The sequence below is a fragment of the Thunnus maccoyii genome, chromosome 19 (genome assembly GCF_910596095.1).
Source record: "Thunnus maccoyii chromosome 19, fThuMac1.1, whole genome shotgun sequence".
Classification (NCBI taxonomy): domain Eukaryota; kingdom Metazoa; phylum Chordata; class Actinopteri; order Scombriformes; family Scombridae; genus Thunnus; species Thunnus maccoyii.
The window spans coordinates 22349618-22367111 of record NC_056551.1 but is presented as its reverse complement, the minus strand read 5'-3'; the positions used below and the strand labels follow the sequence as shown (position 1 = coordinate 22367111).

The following is a 17494-nucleotide window of genomic DNA, read 5'->3' as shown; positions in this document are numbered from 1 at the left end:
CATGCCAAGTCGTTCGTGCCGCCGTTGTGTATTCGCCGGCGGTGAAGAGGCCTGATATTGCACAGTAGAGTAGATCGGTCATTGGTGTACTTTATCCACTTCACTTGGCGTGATGCATGCCTCTCGTGACTCGCCGCTTCCCTGCGCTTCACTCAGCATTGCACACGCCAAACAATGCGTCAATGCTGCTCGCGACCGGCATCCTCTGGGGAGGCTGTATCGGGCCGCTGCTACCGTATAGGTTTTTGAGTTTAAAATATCATTAGCTTTGTTGTTTTCAGGTCAAGGCATGTTAGTGTATCGGAAATATTGCCAGAGGGTCCTTTCCCCATCTCTCTCTCTTTCTTCTGCTCATCTTACAAAGCTATTAGGTTTCTGGTTAAATGCACTCTGTTTGGTCTGATAGCAAACACAGACTGCGTGTCTTTAAGGTCATGTAATAAAACAAAATAGTTAGAAACACTTAAGCATTGATGCAGTGTTTTCTGTTGTGCAGCCAGTTCTAGCTGCACCAACTCACAGACTGAAGGAATAAAGCACATCTGTCCACTTGTTTAACTGAACAAATCACATCCACAAACGCAGATATTACACTAATGTAAGTTTCAGTTTGTTTCACTATATATCTGAGGTGTCACTCTTTGTAATAGATGATAAAATCACAGCCTCACAACCTCCCTGGACTACACACATCGCATGTCTTGCCTCTGGTTTCCCTGCAGCTTTTAGTGTGTGTGTGTGTGTGTGTTTGCGCGTGTGCATGTGCACGATAAAGCGGCGACCCCTTTCGAAAAAGCCTCCATAAATGTTTCTGGAGGAACGATCGAAGCGTGAGAGAAGCGCGGGGGCCTCGGAGGTAAATGTGTTTAATTGATGAACATTAAATTAAGTGTAAACTTTGTTGTTTTTCACTGTTTTCTCATCATATAAATGATGCATCTGAATAACCAAAAGCTATGTTTTTTTTGTTTTTTTTTCTTTGGTTGTTTAAACTAAATTCATTGCTGGTCGTGCTCCAAGTGATATCACGGTCATCGGCTGGAACAGATATGACAATTTGTTACTTCCATCTATTGACCGGGGTTGTGTTGTGCATGATCATGTTTATTTTATGCTCTCTTCTTCTTTTTTTTTTTTTTTTTTTTTTGCCTTCTTCTGGACAGTTTGCACATGCCAGAGAGAAGCAGAAGAAAAGGGCATCTCTTAAGCCTGAGAGCAGATTTGTCCATGTGGATTTAAACACTTCATCGCATGTAATCTCAGACTTGTTTGTCTTATTGTAATAGGGTTAGCGACTTTGCGTGTACCGTGCGGGCAGGGTTAGTTTCAGCTCAGTTAAGTCTTCATACCTGCTGTGTGCTGTGAGCGCCAAGGCTCCTCCTGCGTTGATTAATTGGTTTATGAGTCGCAATTTATGCGTCCCAGGTGGGGTTTTATGTGTGTGTGTGTGTGTCTGTTAAGAAGTGTTGTAGAGTGTTGTTTTTTTTATGTCCATTGGAGGGAGTGTCATATCTCTGTTAGGGCCACCAGACACACAGTTGACTCCGCTATTGACCCTATCTGCCCTCTGGGACCAGCCTATCCCTGTTTGTATACACACTCAGTATGGCACGCCAGACTGCATGTTGTGTGTTTGCCAAAACGTATGTGTGTGTGTCTGCGTGTGTGTGTGTGTGTGTGTGATTATTGCGTGATGTACGTTCACAGCATTCACAGCAGTTGGTCATTGACCCTTTCCGTGCCAAATGAACCTAAATGATTTTTTTTTGTCTCATTAGGACCCATTGAGTTTGAGGAGTGCAATACAGCTATTGCTACTGAAGGTAAGGTGCAATATATAAGATTCACAACTAAAAAAAGTAACAAATAAACTGCAAGAAGTATAAAAAATCTTTAATGTGCACTGCAAGTTGTTAAACCAACACATTTCAGACATGATTTATAACAGATATAATGTGTGTTTTGTCGTTTTTTTTAAAATCTGTGGTTAAAAAATGTTCTGTTTTTGTATTAAGGTGCCAAACCAAGGAAGAGAAAACCATTTGGCATCCCAGGTCGTAGGAAAGACAAGGACACAGACTCCACGTGAGTGAAGATTGCATCTTCAGTGCACCAAAAACAATTTATGCAACTTAATTTATTGAAGCATTTCTCATCATCATGTGAACATTTTGTCTTCCAGGGAGTCCACAGAAGTTGAAGCTGCTGTGAGTATCGTTTTCAACAGAAACATCCAGGGATTTTTATTCTTTTGAGTTGATACTTAACTGTTTATTTTATTTCTGCTTCGTATGTTATTTTCATTTCAAACAGCAGGAGGTGGAAAAGATCCTCCTTGGTTTTTATTCTGCTATTGAACATGTGACTCTCTCTCTCTCTCACTCTCTCTCTCTGTTCCCTCTTGTTTGTTTTGTAGATTTGCTCATTCATTCATTCATTCATTCATTCCTCTCTGTTTATGCTTGTAGAACACTGCCAATGGTGCTCCCCCTGGATACTATGGGGCCATAGACATCCAGAACGCTGTAAGCAAGCTAATACATAAACTAAATATTCATGGTTTTTTTTTCTGTAAGTGAGAATATATGTTTCATAAATATTCAGAAATAAAAAAAAGAAGGCTTCTTTATTGCTTCCTTGCAAGAATTTACTAATCAACAATACATTTCAGCAAAACATTTCACTATTTTGTATTCATGTGTCCTTTAAAGTTGTAAATCTGAAATATGACAAGTTGTAAAAATGTCAGCTAGCAGCACTAAGCTCTCGGTGAACTTTGATGACGTTTGTTCAGATGTGTGTCGGTCAGATATGATGTGTGGATGTATGGAGGGACGGTTTCCACAGCAGCTGGGATACTGGGATTAAACAGACTCAGTGGGTTTGAAGTTGTTAAAAATGTTTCCAGTATGAACCCATCTGAACATACTGAGAGAGTTATATATTGTTTTTTTTCTATGTAAAATGTTAGAAACAGAATACCATGAATGAAAATGAACTTTCCATCTATTAACAGACTTCATGATCCAGATGTGATGAGCTAATCGGCTCTGATGATTTTAAGAAAATATACAAGTTTGAAAGTTTTGCTTATGTTAAAATACAGCAAGAGGAGGAAGTCTGATTAATATGCAAAGAGGAAAATGATTTGAACCATCACACATGTACTAGTTAAACATGATTAAAATAACTTTTTTAATTACATGTTTTGAGCACTTTAAAAAAATGTAGAGTTTTAAAGCAACAATGACATTAAAGAGCAAAATAATGTGAAAATGTGATATATAATAATGTATAAATACAATTTGGTTGTCATTTAGCTGCTTCTATATTCATTTATAAAGGATACACATATAAAACATTTAACATTGTGTTATTTAATAGTGCAAAAAAGTTTGATTTTAAACTTGTTTTTTTCTTTCTGCTTGTGTTTTGCAGAATGTTCCCCAGGTCGATGCAGAGGGCTTCTGCATCAGACCAGAAGCAAATGAAAACGATATCCTTTCCATTTATCTTGACTCACACTCAGCAGTTAATCGCTGCTCAGTCCGGCTTCTCAGACATCCAGGATTTATTGTGATCTATCTTCACACCCACCTGCGTCTGTACTTCTCTGTCGCCCCTTATGGCCAGGCTTAAAAAAAAAACGGTCATTCTTGATGATCTCTCTTGTCGTTATCGCCTTAACTTTTTTTTTTGTCCTCACATGCCAAAGAGAATTCCTTCTACTCATCCAGCGATTCCGAAGATGAGGACGAACCCAGGAAGTTCCACGTAGAGATCAAACCCGTTCAGCCGAACAACGGCACGCACCAGAACCGAGCCACCATCGACGAGCTCAAAGCCTCCATCGGGAACATCATCCTGTCGCCTTCGACCTCCGTACGTATGGATTTAACACACACGAACGTGTCAAACACAAACCTGTTGCTGTCCTGCTCTGCTGCGAGCAGACGTCTACTCTACTTCTACAACACCAGAGGGCAACAGGAGAATGTCTAACCTCCAGTTAGAGTAGACGGGAATGCCATTTAACCGTAGTATCCGTCCTGTGGATGAACGCCATTAGTCACTCTTTCTTCAAGCTTATTTTATTTACCTTGGAAAGTTACATGTGTTATGTTTAATTTACTTCATATGCCAGATTGGCTTCTGATACAGTAAAGGTCCTGTTTGCACACATGTCATGTTTTGTTTTTACTTAAAATTCCAGTTTCATGTCTGTTTTTTCTTTTTTTTTTTTTTTTTTTGGTTTTGTTTTAAATAAGAAATATCAAGAACTCAGGAACAATAATTTCAGAGTTTTTGATGTTGTTGGCCGTTTACTTTAGACTCACACACACACATGCACGCTGCTCTGCTCGCAGGCACTTAAGGGAACACTTTGCGGCAGACACTCACACACACACACACACACACACACACACTCTCACACACACTGGCCGGTCTGATCCGTGGCCTCAGTCAGTCATGGAGCCTTTCATTCAGCTCCTTGTCCCTCGCCATCACTCAATCTCTGAATCACTCTCCGCCGTTCTATGAAAATAGCCGCCGCCATTAAAATTTAAAACCACTACCGCTTGTGTGCAAACATGCGTCGTGTGTGTGTGTGTGTGTGCAACACCGAGAGCTGTTGTTGTTGTTAATGTTGTTGTTGTGGAGCGGCTGAGAGGGCACGCTCGGTGTGGCGATAGGGGGGGGGGGGGTCTAGTGGGTTTCACCCGCCACACACTCTCTCTCTCCCCACGGTTACACATGAAACGAATGTCACGGCATCTTCTCTCTCTCTCTCTCTCTCTCTCTCTTCAGCTTCTCTCTTCCTCTGCTTTCACCACTGTTCCTCCTCACTGTTTGTCTTGTACCTCCAGTCTTTTTTTTTTTTTTTTTTTTTTTTTCCCTCTTTTCTTTGTTTGCTTTCACTCTTTCGGTTTTATTGGAGCCCACTTGTTCTAGACAGGACTCTGTTGTGGTTATTTATGAATACTTTAACGGGCTTAGTTGCCTAGTTTTTTTTTTTTTTTTTTTTTTACAAATGTTTTCTTTTTTCCCCACTCTAGGAATTAACGGTAAAGATAAGTTACAAGTTTATAGAGGATGTTTTTTGTTCTATTTTTTTTTATAACAAGATCGGAGGAGGAAAGATGTTCTCTTTTAAACCTTTGACTTTGTTCATTGCAGTTTTGGTTTTCGGTCGTTGTTGAGACTCAAACCCACAATTACCGTCTCGTACTAAAAGTCCAAAAAAAAACAAAAAAACAACACAGACCACAGTTTGTGTGTTCATCCCTGATTAGCATCTAAATACCAGTATTCCTGCCTTCCTCGCTGTCTGTTCACATTAATTTTTCACACCCTTTTCCTATTTATATTTATAGAAATGTTCTGGATTAAAGTTAAAACATACATCCAAGGTGATGAGGAACGTTGCATCATCTGGGGTGAATTATTGAGAGATTTTCTCTTTTTTTTTTTTTCTCTTTTTTTTTTTTTCCGCAGCGCTCATTTTTCTGTCTTTTTCATTTCTCCTCCTGTTTGGTTCTCCCTCCGCGGTGTTCCTTTATTGAAATAGCAATGGAAGTCGTGTGTGTGTGGCCAGCAAGAGCCGTAATTGAACCCATTTGCCGCTTAGCGCCTGTGGGACTAAACCCTGGCCTCACAGCTCTACCGTGGTTAAACGCTTTTGCTATGTTCCTTAAACCCATTTTGTTTCTCTTTCTCCCCCTCCTCCCTTGACAACCCCCCACTCCTCCTCCCCCCCTCACCTCCACTTCCCCACCACCACCACCACCACCACCCACCCCCCAAACCTTTCTCCATGTGCGAATACATTCTTTATTGAAATTGATGTTCTAAGTTTCCATCGGGCTGGTGGCCCTCAAGAGCATATCTTGCATATCTTGTGTTACGCAGCATGACACAGCAGATTTATGGCCCAGAGAGAGAAAAAAAAAAAAAAGGGGGCTGTGTGAAGGAAGCTGGTGAAGTGTTGGGGGCACGCTCTCTGTTGTCCCTGACTGATCGTTGTACGGGCTTAGATGCATGGTTTGGAGCTGCTGAATTTTTCACCCTAGGTTTAACGTCTGGTATGTGTGAGTGGAGAGTAGTCCTGTGATTTACTGTCTTTAACTCTGAAGTGGAAAATTCCCTTTGCCACTGGGAATAATTAATAATATAGTTTTCAACCCTTAAAAGGGTTTACATTGTGATGTCATATCTGAAATTTTATATATATATATTTTCACATAAATAATTGAAGGCTTAAGGTTTCAACCTGTTGGTAAAAAGTAAAGGAGAGGCAAGAGTTGTGCAAGTTGCACCGAAGCAGAGAGGAACATAATAACCCATAAAAACTCACTAAAAAGTCTTATTTATGGGTCATGTAGTATGAAGAATGATCATTTATGTCTTGTCAGTCATGCAGTTTTATTTGGAACTTTTTTTTTGCACAAGTTGACAAAGTCCCGCTGAGTAATAGTTCAAAAAATTCTTGGTGGGCCGTATGCATCTTTGATTAATTAATGTCTGTTTTTGTTTTCAGGGACAGATGCGGAGGAACCAGTCCAGTGAGTATTTTCTCTGTCTTCCTGACCTCTCAATCTGTGTGTTGCTGGACGGCTGCAAAGGGGAGGTTGACTGTACAACCTCTCAACTACGTTTTTCTTGGCCGGCGTTGTTTTTAAAAGAAGTTGTCTTTAAGAAAGGAAAATTCAGAAACCCAGCCAAAACCAACATATCCAGAGCAAAAGTAAATAACTGTTCTTCTCTGTAAAATGTGAGCTTGTGGGATATTCCCCCCCCTATGGTACAAATAAGATTAATTGCTTAATTAGCTGTTTATATTTTGACATGTCAGAAATTATCTTTTTTTTTTTTTCCCCCCCTTCTGCAAAACTGGCAGAGTTTTTGTGTGTTTTGCTGTGCTTGAGAAATGCTTTTAGCATAGCAATACCCCACAGGTCATGTATCATGCTCCATGAGGTTTTCAAAAAAAAAAGTGTTTTTTATCAATTGAGCAATTTTTTTCATGAGTTATTGTTTCTTTTTTCACATACAGTGTTTAAATGCAGCTAAACAGTAATAATATCCACATTCTGCAGCTTTAAAACATTAATAGAGTTTCAATCAATTTACATAAGGTAATTGCATTGATAGATGTATACTCTACATACGCTCAGGGATCAGAGGAGTATCTACATTAAGCTCTAAGGCTCAGGGTCCTGGTGAGTATGTTTTCACTACAGTAGTAAGCCTACAACCCTTCCTTCCCCTCCGCCACAGCCCTCATCTCTATCTACCCCCCCCCCTTCATAGGAGCCCTTCACACAGCTGCTGCAGCCAGCTAACATCACTGACACCGTGTTCTCTCACCGCAAACTTTCACTATCTCATTTTTTTTTTGTTTTTTTTTTTTAAAAAGAGTTTACTTACATGTGTGGGGTTTTTATATATCGGGGTTCCTCTCAGTTCTGTCTTCTTACATCTGGTGCTGCTTCAGGTTGCTTGTTATGGATCTTTGCAACTTTAGACACAGGGGCACAAAAATTAACAAAGCAATACCTGACTTTCATTTTGAGTTGCAAAAATCACTCCATCCCCTTTGTTTTTTAAAGTGTTACCACCACTACTACGATAGAAAACGCACTAGAAGGCTTGCAGTAAGAGTTTGAACTTTGCGAGGCAGAAATAAGAAAAATGTCTTAAAACTCTCACTGCAAATATATTTCTCTGACTTGTATGACTCATGGCAGATGGTGGTTCTCACTTTTTTTTCAATCATAACCTCAGTTTATATTTCTGGTTTAAGGTGTGATGTACTTTAAACATTACTTTTGGCAAATGTGTCGGAATATCGGCTGGTGAAAAACCTCTTGTGTTGTTGGGTTTTTTTTTTGTATCATTTTATTTTTTACTTGCTGTGAACATGTATTTGCTGTCATCGCTCTCCGCAGGTCTGTGGGTCTTCAATTTTCTGTTTGTTTTTCTCCCACTGCAGGTGATGAACTGGCAAAGACCAGAGTGCCAGCGTCGTACGAGTAAGTAGAAAGAGAAACTTTAAAAAAAAAAAAACTTTTTTCTGCATCGTTTAACGTCTGCTCGGTGCAAAAAAATAAAAGTACTCTTCATGTTTACAGCATCTATGCACTTAAAACAGTCTGTTTTGTATGCGTATGTGCATGTTTTTACTTTACTCTGATGCTTTTCTGCTCTCTCTCTCTCTCTCTCTCTCTCTCTCTCTCTCTCTCTCTCTCTCTCTCTCTCTCTCTCTCTCTCTCTGTCGTGTTGCAGACTGACTAACAACGACCTTCTGTCTCTGGACCCGTTCAGCCCGACTGTAGCAGCAGGCTCCTCCTCCTCTATGTCCTCATCCACAGGTAATGAAAACGCCACTGTGCACATATCTTTCCCCACAACTTATCTTTCCTTTAAATATCGTACAGTATCCCTCAACATCAAGAGGAGACTGTAATTCCTTTAAAGAGCAACCACCCTACAGTTTTTTTTTTTTTATTCATCTACTCAGTTGAGCCAATGATCCAGTCGTTTTTGCTCTGTCTGTTCCTTGATCTCATCATCTCTGTGTGCGCTGCGTAGTATCCCCTCTCCCTCTTCTTCTTTTTTTTTTCTTTTTCCAAGCTACTCAGTTGGAAGCCGTTCCTCGCAGGGCAGTCCCAGATGGAGGAACTGACCCCTGAAGTCAAACTCAATACTTGACTTTAGGGAAATAAAACGGCAGACTACAAATTTTCACTGTTTAGCCTTTTTCTTTCACGCTTAAATAGCAGCAGCTTTTATATTTTGTTATTCGAGCTGTACCTGTCTTAGTTTCCGTCTTTCATATAGATCTTCCCTAGTTTCACACTTTTGAGAGTTTGTTTTACTTAACTTTCGAGGGGTTTTCCGAAGCGCGCACATAGCCTCGACAGTGGGATTCTCATGGCTTTTACTTGCATGACACCAGTGTTTAAACAGAGTGACATTAGCGCTGACCCATTGCCTAGGCTAAGCATAATCCACAGTTAATTGGCACCTAGTTGAGGTCAGAGGGTCGGCCGTAAAGCCCGCTGGCACGTATGTTGTGAAACAGTGTCTCGTTACTGTCAAAGGTCTCGGCTTAAAAGTCAAAAGAGCAGCGTAAAGTGCCCCGATTTAAGATATCGTGATGGGAATTAAGTCCCTGCTTACACACTGTTAAATCTCTGTGTACAGTGTAGCTGTTGTACCGGCTCCTAATGCACACATGACACGTTCAACAAGTCTAGTCTGTGAAGTATTAAAAAGATTCAAACATGTATGGATGTTTTTCATTTATTTATTTTGTGTTCATCTGTTTTACTTTACTTTTTGTTTCATTACATCCCTTGAGTTGAAATAACTTGATGTATTATTGATTTTTAATTTTTTGATTTTCACCTGCTCTCGTTAGACCTCGCCTCTATTATCCTCTCAATCCCTCCATCTCCATCTTTTCTGATGAATGACTCAGACGTGTTTCTGCCAGAGACACCAGGTAAAACGTGTGTGACCCCGTTTATCAGACGGCAGTTTAGATTCAAACCTTTGAAGAGCTTCATCGGCTACTGTTTTGCATGGTATTTATATTTGTAAATCTTTATTATTACAGTATAGCTGATGCATGTGACGACGTGTGATTGCACTTAACCATAAATTGTGTAGCCAGGTTAAATTATACTTAGATTATCAGGATGTGATGCTTTGTGTGTTTGTTGCTGATAACAGAATGCATTTTATTTTGTAAATATGCATGATATGTTCCTGGATTTGACACCAGAACTGTGGTTACACAGAGTTTCAGTGTCTATTAGTCTATTTTTCATGTTAAAAGAAGAAAAATATGTCATAATTGTAGGTTCTAATTCACGTTTTATTCATGTGGATATAGGTTTAAGCTCCACCAACTGTAATATAACAGGGTTTAGATATAATGTAACATGTATATCATATAAGTTCATACTGATACTGAGTGACTTGGTTGTCTTTACCAATAAAATCTTCATTGTTTATGTATTTTGTGACAGTTTTCGATGATACGGTGCTTCTCTCTCTCTGACATCAGCAGCAGATGTGTGTCTTAATGTCTACCTTCTATACTCTGTTTTGCATCTGTCATGTTCCCCCTCCCCACCCACCCCACCCCCCAACCGTCATACGCATCGTCCCCTTCAGCTGAGACGGTGGTACAACGGGAGCGCTCTCCTCCCTTGGCAGAGAGCCAACAATCCAAAGATGTCTCCTCTTTCTCTTCGTCCACATCCTCCCCCTGGGACTCACCAGAAAACCCTTTCCAAGCACTCAAGCCCGTACCGGCGCGGGCCCAGAGCGCCCCCATCACCCTGCCGGCCGAGCCAGTTGACCCCGTCAAGAGCCCGGTCGCTGCAAGCCCTCCAAAGAGCGTCGACGCCTTCTCCTCCGTGTCCTGGTCCCAGAGTCAGTGGATCGCCTTCAATGATAATTTCGCTCCACCTCGTCGTCAGGGCTCGGGGTCGTCCGTGAAGGAGCTCCAGAGGGCCCAGTCCGGCTCCGGCAGGTCCAGTCGCTTCCTCTCTGATGACTCCGCCGACGCCGACTGCAAAGCGGCGGGCGGCAGGGAGGACAGCGGCTCTTGTTTCTCTGACGTCTTTTCTGGGATTACAGATAGGGCGATGGCAGCCGCTCCGTCAAGCAAAGTGTTCAATGGTAACATTATTATCGATGCTAGAGACATGTCTCATGCCTGAGATTTGGAGTTTTAGTTTTGTTTTGTTTCATTTTAACTGTATTTTCTTATTTTTGTGCATTTGTTTCATACTTGAGACATATTTTTTTATATTTTCTATTGTTTTTTTTTATTATTTTATTCGACTGACATATGGTTGTTTAACTGACTGCCTGGTTTGCCACGTTTTTTTTTCCCTTGTTTTTCTGTTTTGTGATATTTTGTTTGGAATGTGTTTTCCTTGTTTCCTGTTATGATTTTCACTATATAATTTTGCTACTGTGGTTTTCATATTAGAGGTCTTGATGCATGATGGTTTTGCATCTACTTGAGTGAACTTCCCGTTTCTGTTCCCAATTTCTCTGCTATTTAACTGTCACCAACCAGTCACATTTTCTTGTGCTCTTCCTCGTAGTGCCAGTACCGAACAGACCTACCACCCCTCTGACAGCCGGAGCCCTGGTGCCCCCACCACGACCCTCCTCCAGGCCCAAACTCCCCACCGGGAAACTCACAGGAATCAATGAGATTGTGAGTACATATGTGCAGTAACACACTATTGATTGCTGTTTAAAAAAAACAACATTGTGATATCATCTCTATTTGATTGACTCTGTCCATGCAGGTACGGCCGTTCAGCCCACCCAAGACATCCAACGCCAGCCCGCCTCCCACCGCACCGCTCGCCCGGGCAGAGAGCTCCTCCTCCTTGTCCTCGAACGCCTCACTCAGCGCTGGTAACACCCCGACTGTCGGTAAGAACGCTTCCTCGGCGTGCCACCGTTAAAAGAATATCTCTTTTCTCGGACTATTTCTTCTCCTTTTCTTCAGCTCTTCACCAAAACATGCCTTTTGTATCTACACCACAATGTCCCACCTTGCTTCCCACTTCCCTCACTCTCCTCCCTTCCTTCACTCCTCTCCTTACAGGAGCTGAGCACACCTTTGCTCTCCTCCTCTCCTCTCCAGAGCCAGAGCTGCTCTCCCCCTCTCCTTTCTTTCTGCTAAGCCAAAGTGAGTCTGCCCTTCCAAACTCTTGTTTTCCCCCTAAGAGACACTCCTCTCCCTGTGTGGTGCTTACAGTTATCATCTCTGCATAAATACATTTCGCTAATGCTAAGAATTTCATCATTAGGGCCTGTTAGCTCTTTGTTCATCTCTGTGCAGTCATATCAGCCTTGTCAGCTTAGGGCTCACCTGCCACCATCACACATCATTTAGAAACTGGCTTACAACTGTGATCAGCGTCATTCTCTCCTCACATTTGTGCTCTCTGGGTCTGTTTATCTCCTCCTTTCTTCTTTACGCCTTTTTTAATTCGGCGTAAAGAGGACGATGTGTTCATAGCAAAGCTGCCTACCTTTGAGAAGCGGTGTGAAACACCAGCAGGTATGGTTGTAATTCATACAAGAGGACTCTCCTCTATATTTAACTAAAACTAACTCTCAGTCTGTCGGCCGGGCCGGACGGACACCTGCATTTTATGCTTTGCAGTGATTGCATTCCTCTGTCTTGTCTCCATATTCACCTTCTCAACTTGTTTCTCACATTCTCTTACTTTCAACGGCATTGACTCCTAACACGATGAAGTAATGAATGAATTGACTCATTCTCTTGTTTTAATATGCTGTCTGAGGTCATTCTGACTTTCTAATAGTACTTAATTTTAGGTAAAGCAGCTGCAGCGCAAACTGCTCTAAAAACATATGCTATTTCTGTTCATCTGAGAAATAACAGAATGTACTGATTTGCGATGTATGAATGACTGACTTCATGAAATGCAATAATAGAAATATTCTTAATTATGTAACGCATCTTTGCATGATCAAACCTACCTAATGCTGATGTGAGGACCTCGCTGTTATGAAAGTCTGATCTGCAGCTGAATCAACAGACCCACAACTCTCTGCCTTTTTTTTTTTTCATTCTCAGGAACGTCTCGCGGTCCCAGCCCTGTGACCCTGGCATCCCAAGATGCTTTGCCCATTGCCGTGGCCTTCACAGAGTCGGTTAATGCTTACTTCAAAGGGGCTGATCCCACTAAGTGAGTCTCACATGACCTCCTGCAGCTCAAAGGCCCCGACATGGACCTGCACGCATACACATTTTTGTCCATATTTGAACTATAACAAGTATGACGTTATGAGTTATACAGTGCACGCTGGTGTACAGCACGGTTCCTAGTGCAGTGCGCGCTGCACCCACACGTTTTGGTTGTGCGTTTTCGCAGAGTGTGTCTCCATGTCGGTGCGTATGTGTGGAATGTTTTGTGTTAAGTCTGACACCATTCTTTCAGACTGGATAACCTACATGGGGCAGATTATAGTCTGGGGCAGTGAAAACATACAGCCTTTTATTGGTTAACTGCTGTTAAATTGCTGCTGTGCAAAAGGCTTATTTTTGCAGGGATTAGCAAATGGAACATTTCATAAGCAATGCAGCAGACACACGGTGCAAGGTTGAGACCCACTGTGGGCTGTTACCACTGCAGCCAAGGCAGGACCCCAACGAGCAAGACTCTTCCTGCCCCAGATGTACATTAGACTACAGAAGAATGTAGATATACTGTATATTTAGAGATGGGGATGTGTTAAACCTAGAAACTAAAGCCAATGTTAGACACAACACTACAACAGGTTGAATATCTAGTCTTAGGCTTGATTAGATCTTCGTATAAAGGGTGGATTAGTGGGCTAAAGTACCATCCAGAATAAGACCAAATATGTCAAATTTACCTTGAAATTAATAATTTTCATAATTGACTAATTATTTAAGTTATGTCTCAATCAAAAATGCCAGATATTCTCCTGGTCAAGCTTCTCAAATGTGATTATTTCTTCATATCTTTGGGTTTTGGACTCTTGGTCAAACAAAACATGTGATTTGAAGATGTCAACTTGGTCAATTTGTGACTTGTGATTCATAGTTTTCTGCCCTTTTTACAAGCTATACTAAGTACTGCTAATACTAAGTATTAATTGATGGGAAAAAAATGATCAACATATGTCTGCACTTCGCAAGGTGTATCGTGAAGATCACAGGAGACATGACTCTGTCGTTCCCCGTGGGCATCATCAAGGTGTTCACCACCAACCCCTCCCCGGCCGTGCTCACCTTCAAACTGAAGAACACCAGCAAGTTGGAGCAGATCCTTCCCAACCAGCAGCTACTATACAGGTGAGGGTGTCCAAGGGGGGGAAAGTTCACAAAAAAAACAGCTAAAATATAAAGGTTTGCAAGTGAAGAAGTTTGCAGAGCTGATGAGTTGATGACTTGTCCGAGTTGTGGTTAGGTAAAAGAGGGATTTGGACTTGATGATATGAGTGAGAATTGAGGAAATACAGAGTGCGTCAGTGAGAGGAAATTCAATTAGTAATCTGACATAAACCTATCATTAAGCTGTCAGGGAAGTATTTTCCACCAGACTTTAACAGCCAGGTTCTCAACAGCCCATGTCTCTTCTGAAACACTTCACGCCCTAAAACAGCAAAAAAGAACAGCAAACTTCTTATAACAGCTGCTTCATTTAACCTACGTTATTTTACCTCTCACCTCTTTTGTCTCAGTGAGAGCTGTTGAAAGTATCTTGTAGTTCACATGTGCAAGTTTCAAAAAAATGGCACCAACTCTGTCAGGTCGACTCTTTGTGACCAGTTTAAAAAATCTCTCCCAAAGCTAAAGAAAAATGAATATTTTTCTGTTTATTTGTTTCTTGCTCTGGTTCATCTCAGTTATCCCCCAAGACCACATGGCTGGACTAATTGAATCAAATGGAATTCATGATTTAGTAGCTGGTTGGATATAACAGGGTCATTTTTTCCAAGCTATTGGAGCTTTGCACACAAAGCCAAGAAGAGCAATGAATAATTGAGCCTCTGATTATTCCTTGTGTGTACGAGCGCGTGTGTTCGTGTGCGTATCCTTCTGACTGTTTTGTCTTTTATCTGCGTGTCTTTTATTCAGCGATCCTTCCCAAAGTGACTCCAACTCCAAGGACTTCTGGTTCAACATGCAAGCACTGACATCCTACCTCAGAAAAGCCTTAGATCAGAATCCTTCAGCTTCCTACTACAACGTGGACATCTTAAAATACCAGGTCAGTCAGCTGACACCGAACCGAGAACATAATCCAGATAAAATAACTGTATTTTAAAGAATGCTTTCTAAAAAAAACAACATTTCCAAAAAGTGCTTCACAATCCAGACAAGTCCTGAGAAAGACGCAATAAAACAAATGAAGACGAGGTTACAGGAGTGAACATGTTATTCCAGTGATCGTACTCTCGTAATCTTTAAGTTTTGCTATATTAAAACTGGTCAATGAATGTATTTATGTCTGATTTTGATATGTAAATAGATCCATAATGGGAAATTCAACTTATCAGCCAGCAAATGTTGTGGCATCAGTTGTAGGTAGGAGTTAAATATCTTGTCAAGGGATTCTTCAGCTGGTTCGGCCACACTGTCATCAAGCATCAAGCCTTGGCCCTCCAGTTGATGGATGACCTCACAAACCACTAAAGCTGTCCTGCCACCCCATAATCAGGCCCCGCTTTTTTTTTTAGAGTCATCTTGACACAAAAAAAGACTTAGTTTACGTATGGTTGATCAAGAAATATAGGAATATAATGAAATGTATAAAATCATAGAGTTGTAAAACAAACAATCCAATAATCAACTAACTGAGCTCAACAGACTGCTTTGTTTATGGAACAACTGATGAACAGTTGATGTTCACTAACAACTTTTGAGCTTTCCAGGAAACCTTGGAGGATTATGAGTTTTGTTTTTTAGCGTGCATTCGTGTTTTAATCACAGCAAATCAGCTAAATATGTTGTGTCAAAAGTATAATACCAAAATGAACCTTGAAAGTTGAGTTTCACAGTGTAATTCCAACAGAGGATATGAAGAAAATCACTCTAATTACTCAAATTCGAAGCAGCTTTGTCTATATTTAACGTTTAACTCTGCACTGCTGCGTTCAGGTGCTGTCTGACGGGATTCATTCCACTCCTCTCAACCTGGCCGTTTACTGGAAGTGTGCACCGAGTACAACGGACCTGCGGGTGGACTACCGCTACAACCCGGAGTCCATGGCCTCCCCCGGGCCGCTCACCAACATACAGATCTTAGTGCCTGTCGACGGAGGAGTCACCAACATGCAATCCCTACCCAACTCCATCTGGTGAGATGTGGAGCTTGTTGTTATCAGCAGTAGCACAGAAAATATGAAGCATTGAACAATAACTCTTAGCTTTAGCTTAATGCGTTATTTCATTCTCTCCTTTTAGGAATTCAGAGCAGAATAAGTGTCTTTGGAAACTGAGTGACATCTCAGAAAAGTCTGAAAATGAAGGTAAGGTTTATACAAATTTGTTTGCCACAAGAGACAGCTTGTTTGAAATCGTACTTTGTAGACTCAGTGGCAAGTGAGTGTATTTGTGTTTGACCCCAGGTGCCGGGTCTCTGAGGGCCAAGTTCGAGCTGTCAAATGGCCCGTCAAACCCCTCCACCATGGCGGTGCAGTTTATGAACGAGGGGAGCACCCTGTCAGGAGTGGACATGGAGCTGCAGGGGAGTGGATACAGACTTTCTCTCAACAAGAAGAGATTTGCCACAGGTATATATTACCCTTCATCAGCCAGATCAAATGTTCGTTAGCGCACCAACAACTCAAATTGTGTCACTTTTGTTCTTTTCTGCAGGTCGTTATATGGCAGATTTCTGAGGTGACCCACCACTCTGCTTCTCAAGAAAGGAAAAAATCTCGCTTGAAACAGAAGTCGTCAACTTCGCAAGGTCTCCTGAACCTCCGGATCTATCTGAGCACGGTTGTGCTTTTACCTGGGAAGCGAGAATCTCACTACAATAAAAACAGCACTGAGTATTGAACACTGTTTAAAAAAAAAAAAAAGAAAAAAAAAAAAAGACAAATAAAAGCAAATTAAGACGAGCTTTCAGGAAATGTGTAGATATGAAGTCTAATAATGCTTTCTGATCAATTCACTTTTGTATAGTCAGAAACGATTTATTGATTAGATATAAATCTATATTGTATTTGAAATCATAAAAAGAGAAAAAAAAAGTGCACTAAAAATCTCTCAGACGCTCTTCTTCCCTTTTATATTCATTTTTCAAGAGCCTATAAGGAATCTAAAACAAAACCATGCGTGGAAGAGAAGAATAACCATGTGGTTTCTCCCTCTGTCCCTCCGCACTGTAAATATTAACACTCGACCAGCTCTGACTTTACTCTCAAATCAGTTCTGTCTTACTCTTTTTCTTTTTTTTTTTTTCCTCCTTTGCGAATTGTCTTTTTTTTTGATCGTGTGCAATGAAGCAATGAAGGTAGAATCTGTCTCACACACTCGTAGCACAAGTTTGATCTTTACAACAACATTGAAGTGCTTTCAAACAAATGCAAATGCAAAAAAAAAAAAAAAAAAATCTGACCTCAGTGCCTCCTCTTATACTGTGGATCAATAGGCAACAAAAGTGCGTCAATGTTTTAGCCTGATTTGGGTCTCCAGATTTAATCTTTTCTCTATATGGAGTTTTTTTTTTTTAAACAATCACCCTTTAATGGGGTCTGTGATCAGTGTGATCTTTTTTAAAATTCAACTATTTTTCCTTGTAAATCCCCCTTTCAGTCAAGGCTTGTATTTTTTACATTTTTAAGCCCTTCATTTTTTAAAATCTTTATTAAAAAAAAAAACAGCTCAGTGATCTTGACTGTAAAACATTGTGTCAAATGCTTTAAAAAAAAAAAAAAAATCAAG

General features: G+C 40.9%; 1 protein-coding gene across 3 annotated transcripts in view; it reads left to right on the top strand.

Moving 5' to 3' along the window:
• fcho2 (FCH and mu domain containing endocytic adaptor 2) overlaps positions 1-16473 on the top strand; it is a 44119-nt gene extending 27646 nt beyond the window's left edge. For 2 of the 3 annotated variants that reach the window (XM_042395073.1, XM_042395072.1), the window contains exons 9-29: positions 1779-1823; positions 2016-2085; positions 2183-2207; positions 2469-2525; positions 3439-3496; positions 3707-3882; positions 6539-6563; positions 7994-8033; positions 8287-8372; positions 9425-9508; positions 11130-11245; positions 11340-11469; positions 11645-11728; positions 12044-12103; positions 12647-12758; positions 13736-13891; positions 14678-14810; positions 15701-15900; positions 16007-16071; positions 16171-16335; positions 16421-16473. In XM_042395073.1, coding sequence (XP_042251007.1) covers positions 1779-1823; positions 2016-2085; positions 2183-2207; positions 2469-2525; positions 3439-3496; positions 3707-3882; positions 6539-6563; positions 7994-8033; positions 8287-8372; positions 9425-9508; positions 11130-11245; positions 11340-11469; positions 11645-11728; positions 12044-12103; positions 12647-12758; positions 13736-13891; positions 14678-14810; positions 15701-15900; positions 16007-16071; positions 16171-16335; positions 16421-16443 — 1910 coding nt within the window. In that variant the 3' untranslated portion in view covers positions 16444-16473. The remainder of the gene's footprint in view (positions 1-1778; positions 1824-2015; positions 2086-2182; positions 2208-2468; positions 2526-3438; positions 3497-3706; positions 3883-6538; positions 6564-7993; positions 8034-8286; positions 8373-9424; positions 9509-11129; positions 11246-11339; positions 11470-11644; positions 11729-12043; positions 12104-12646; positions 12759-13735; positions 13892-14677; positions 14811-15700; positions 15901-16006; positions 16072-16170; positions 16336-16420) is intronic. The other variant, XM_042395074.1, reaches the window with a different exon arrangement.
• Positions 16474-17494: the final 1021 nt, after the last annotated feature.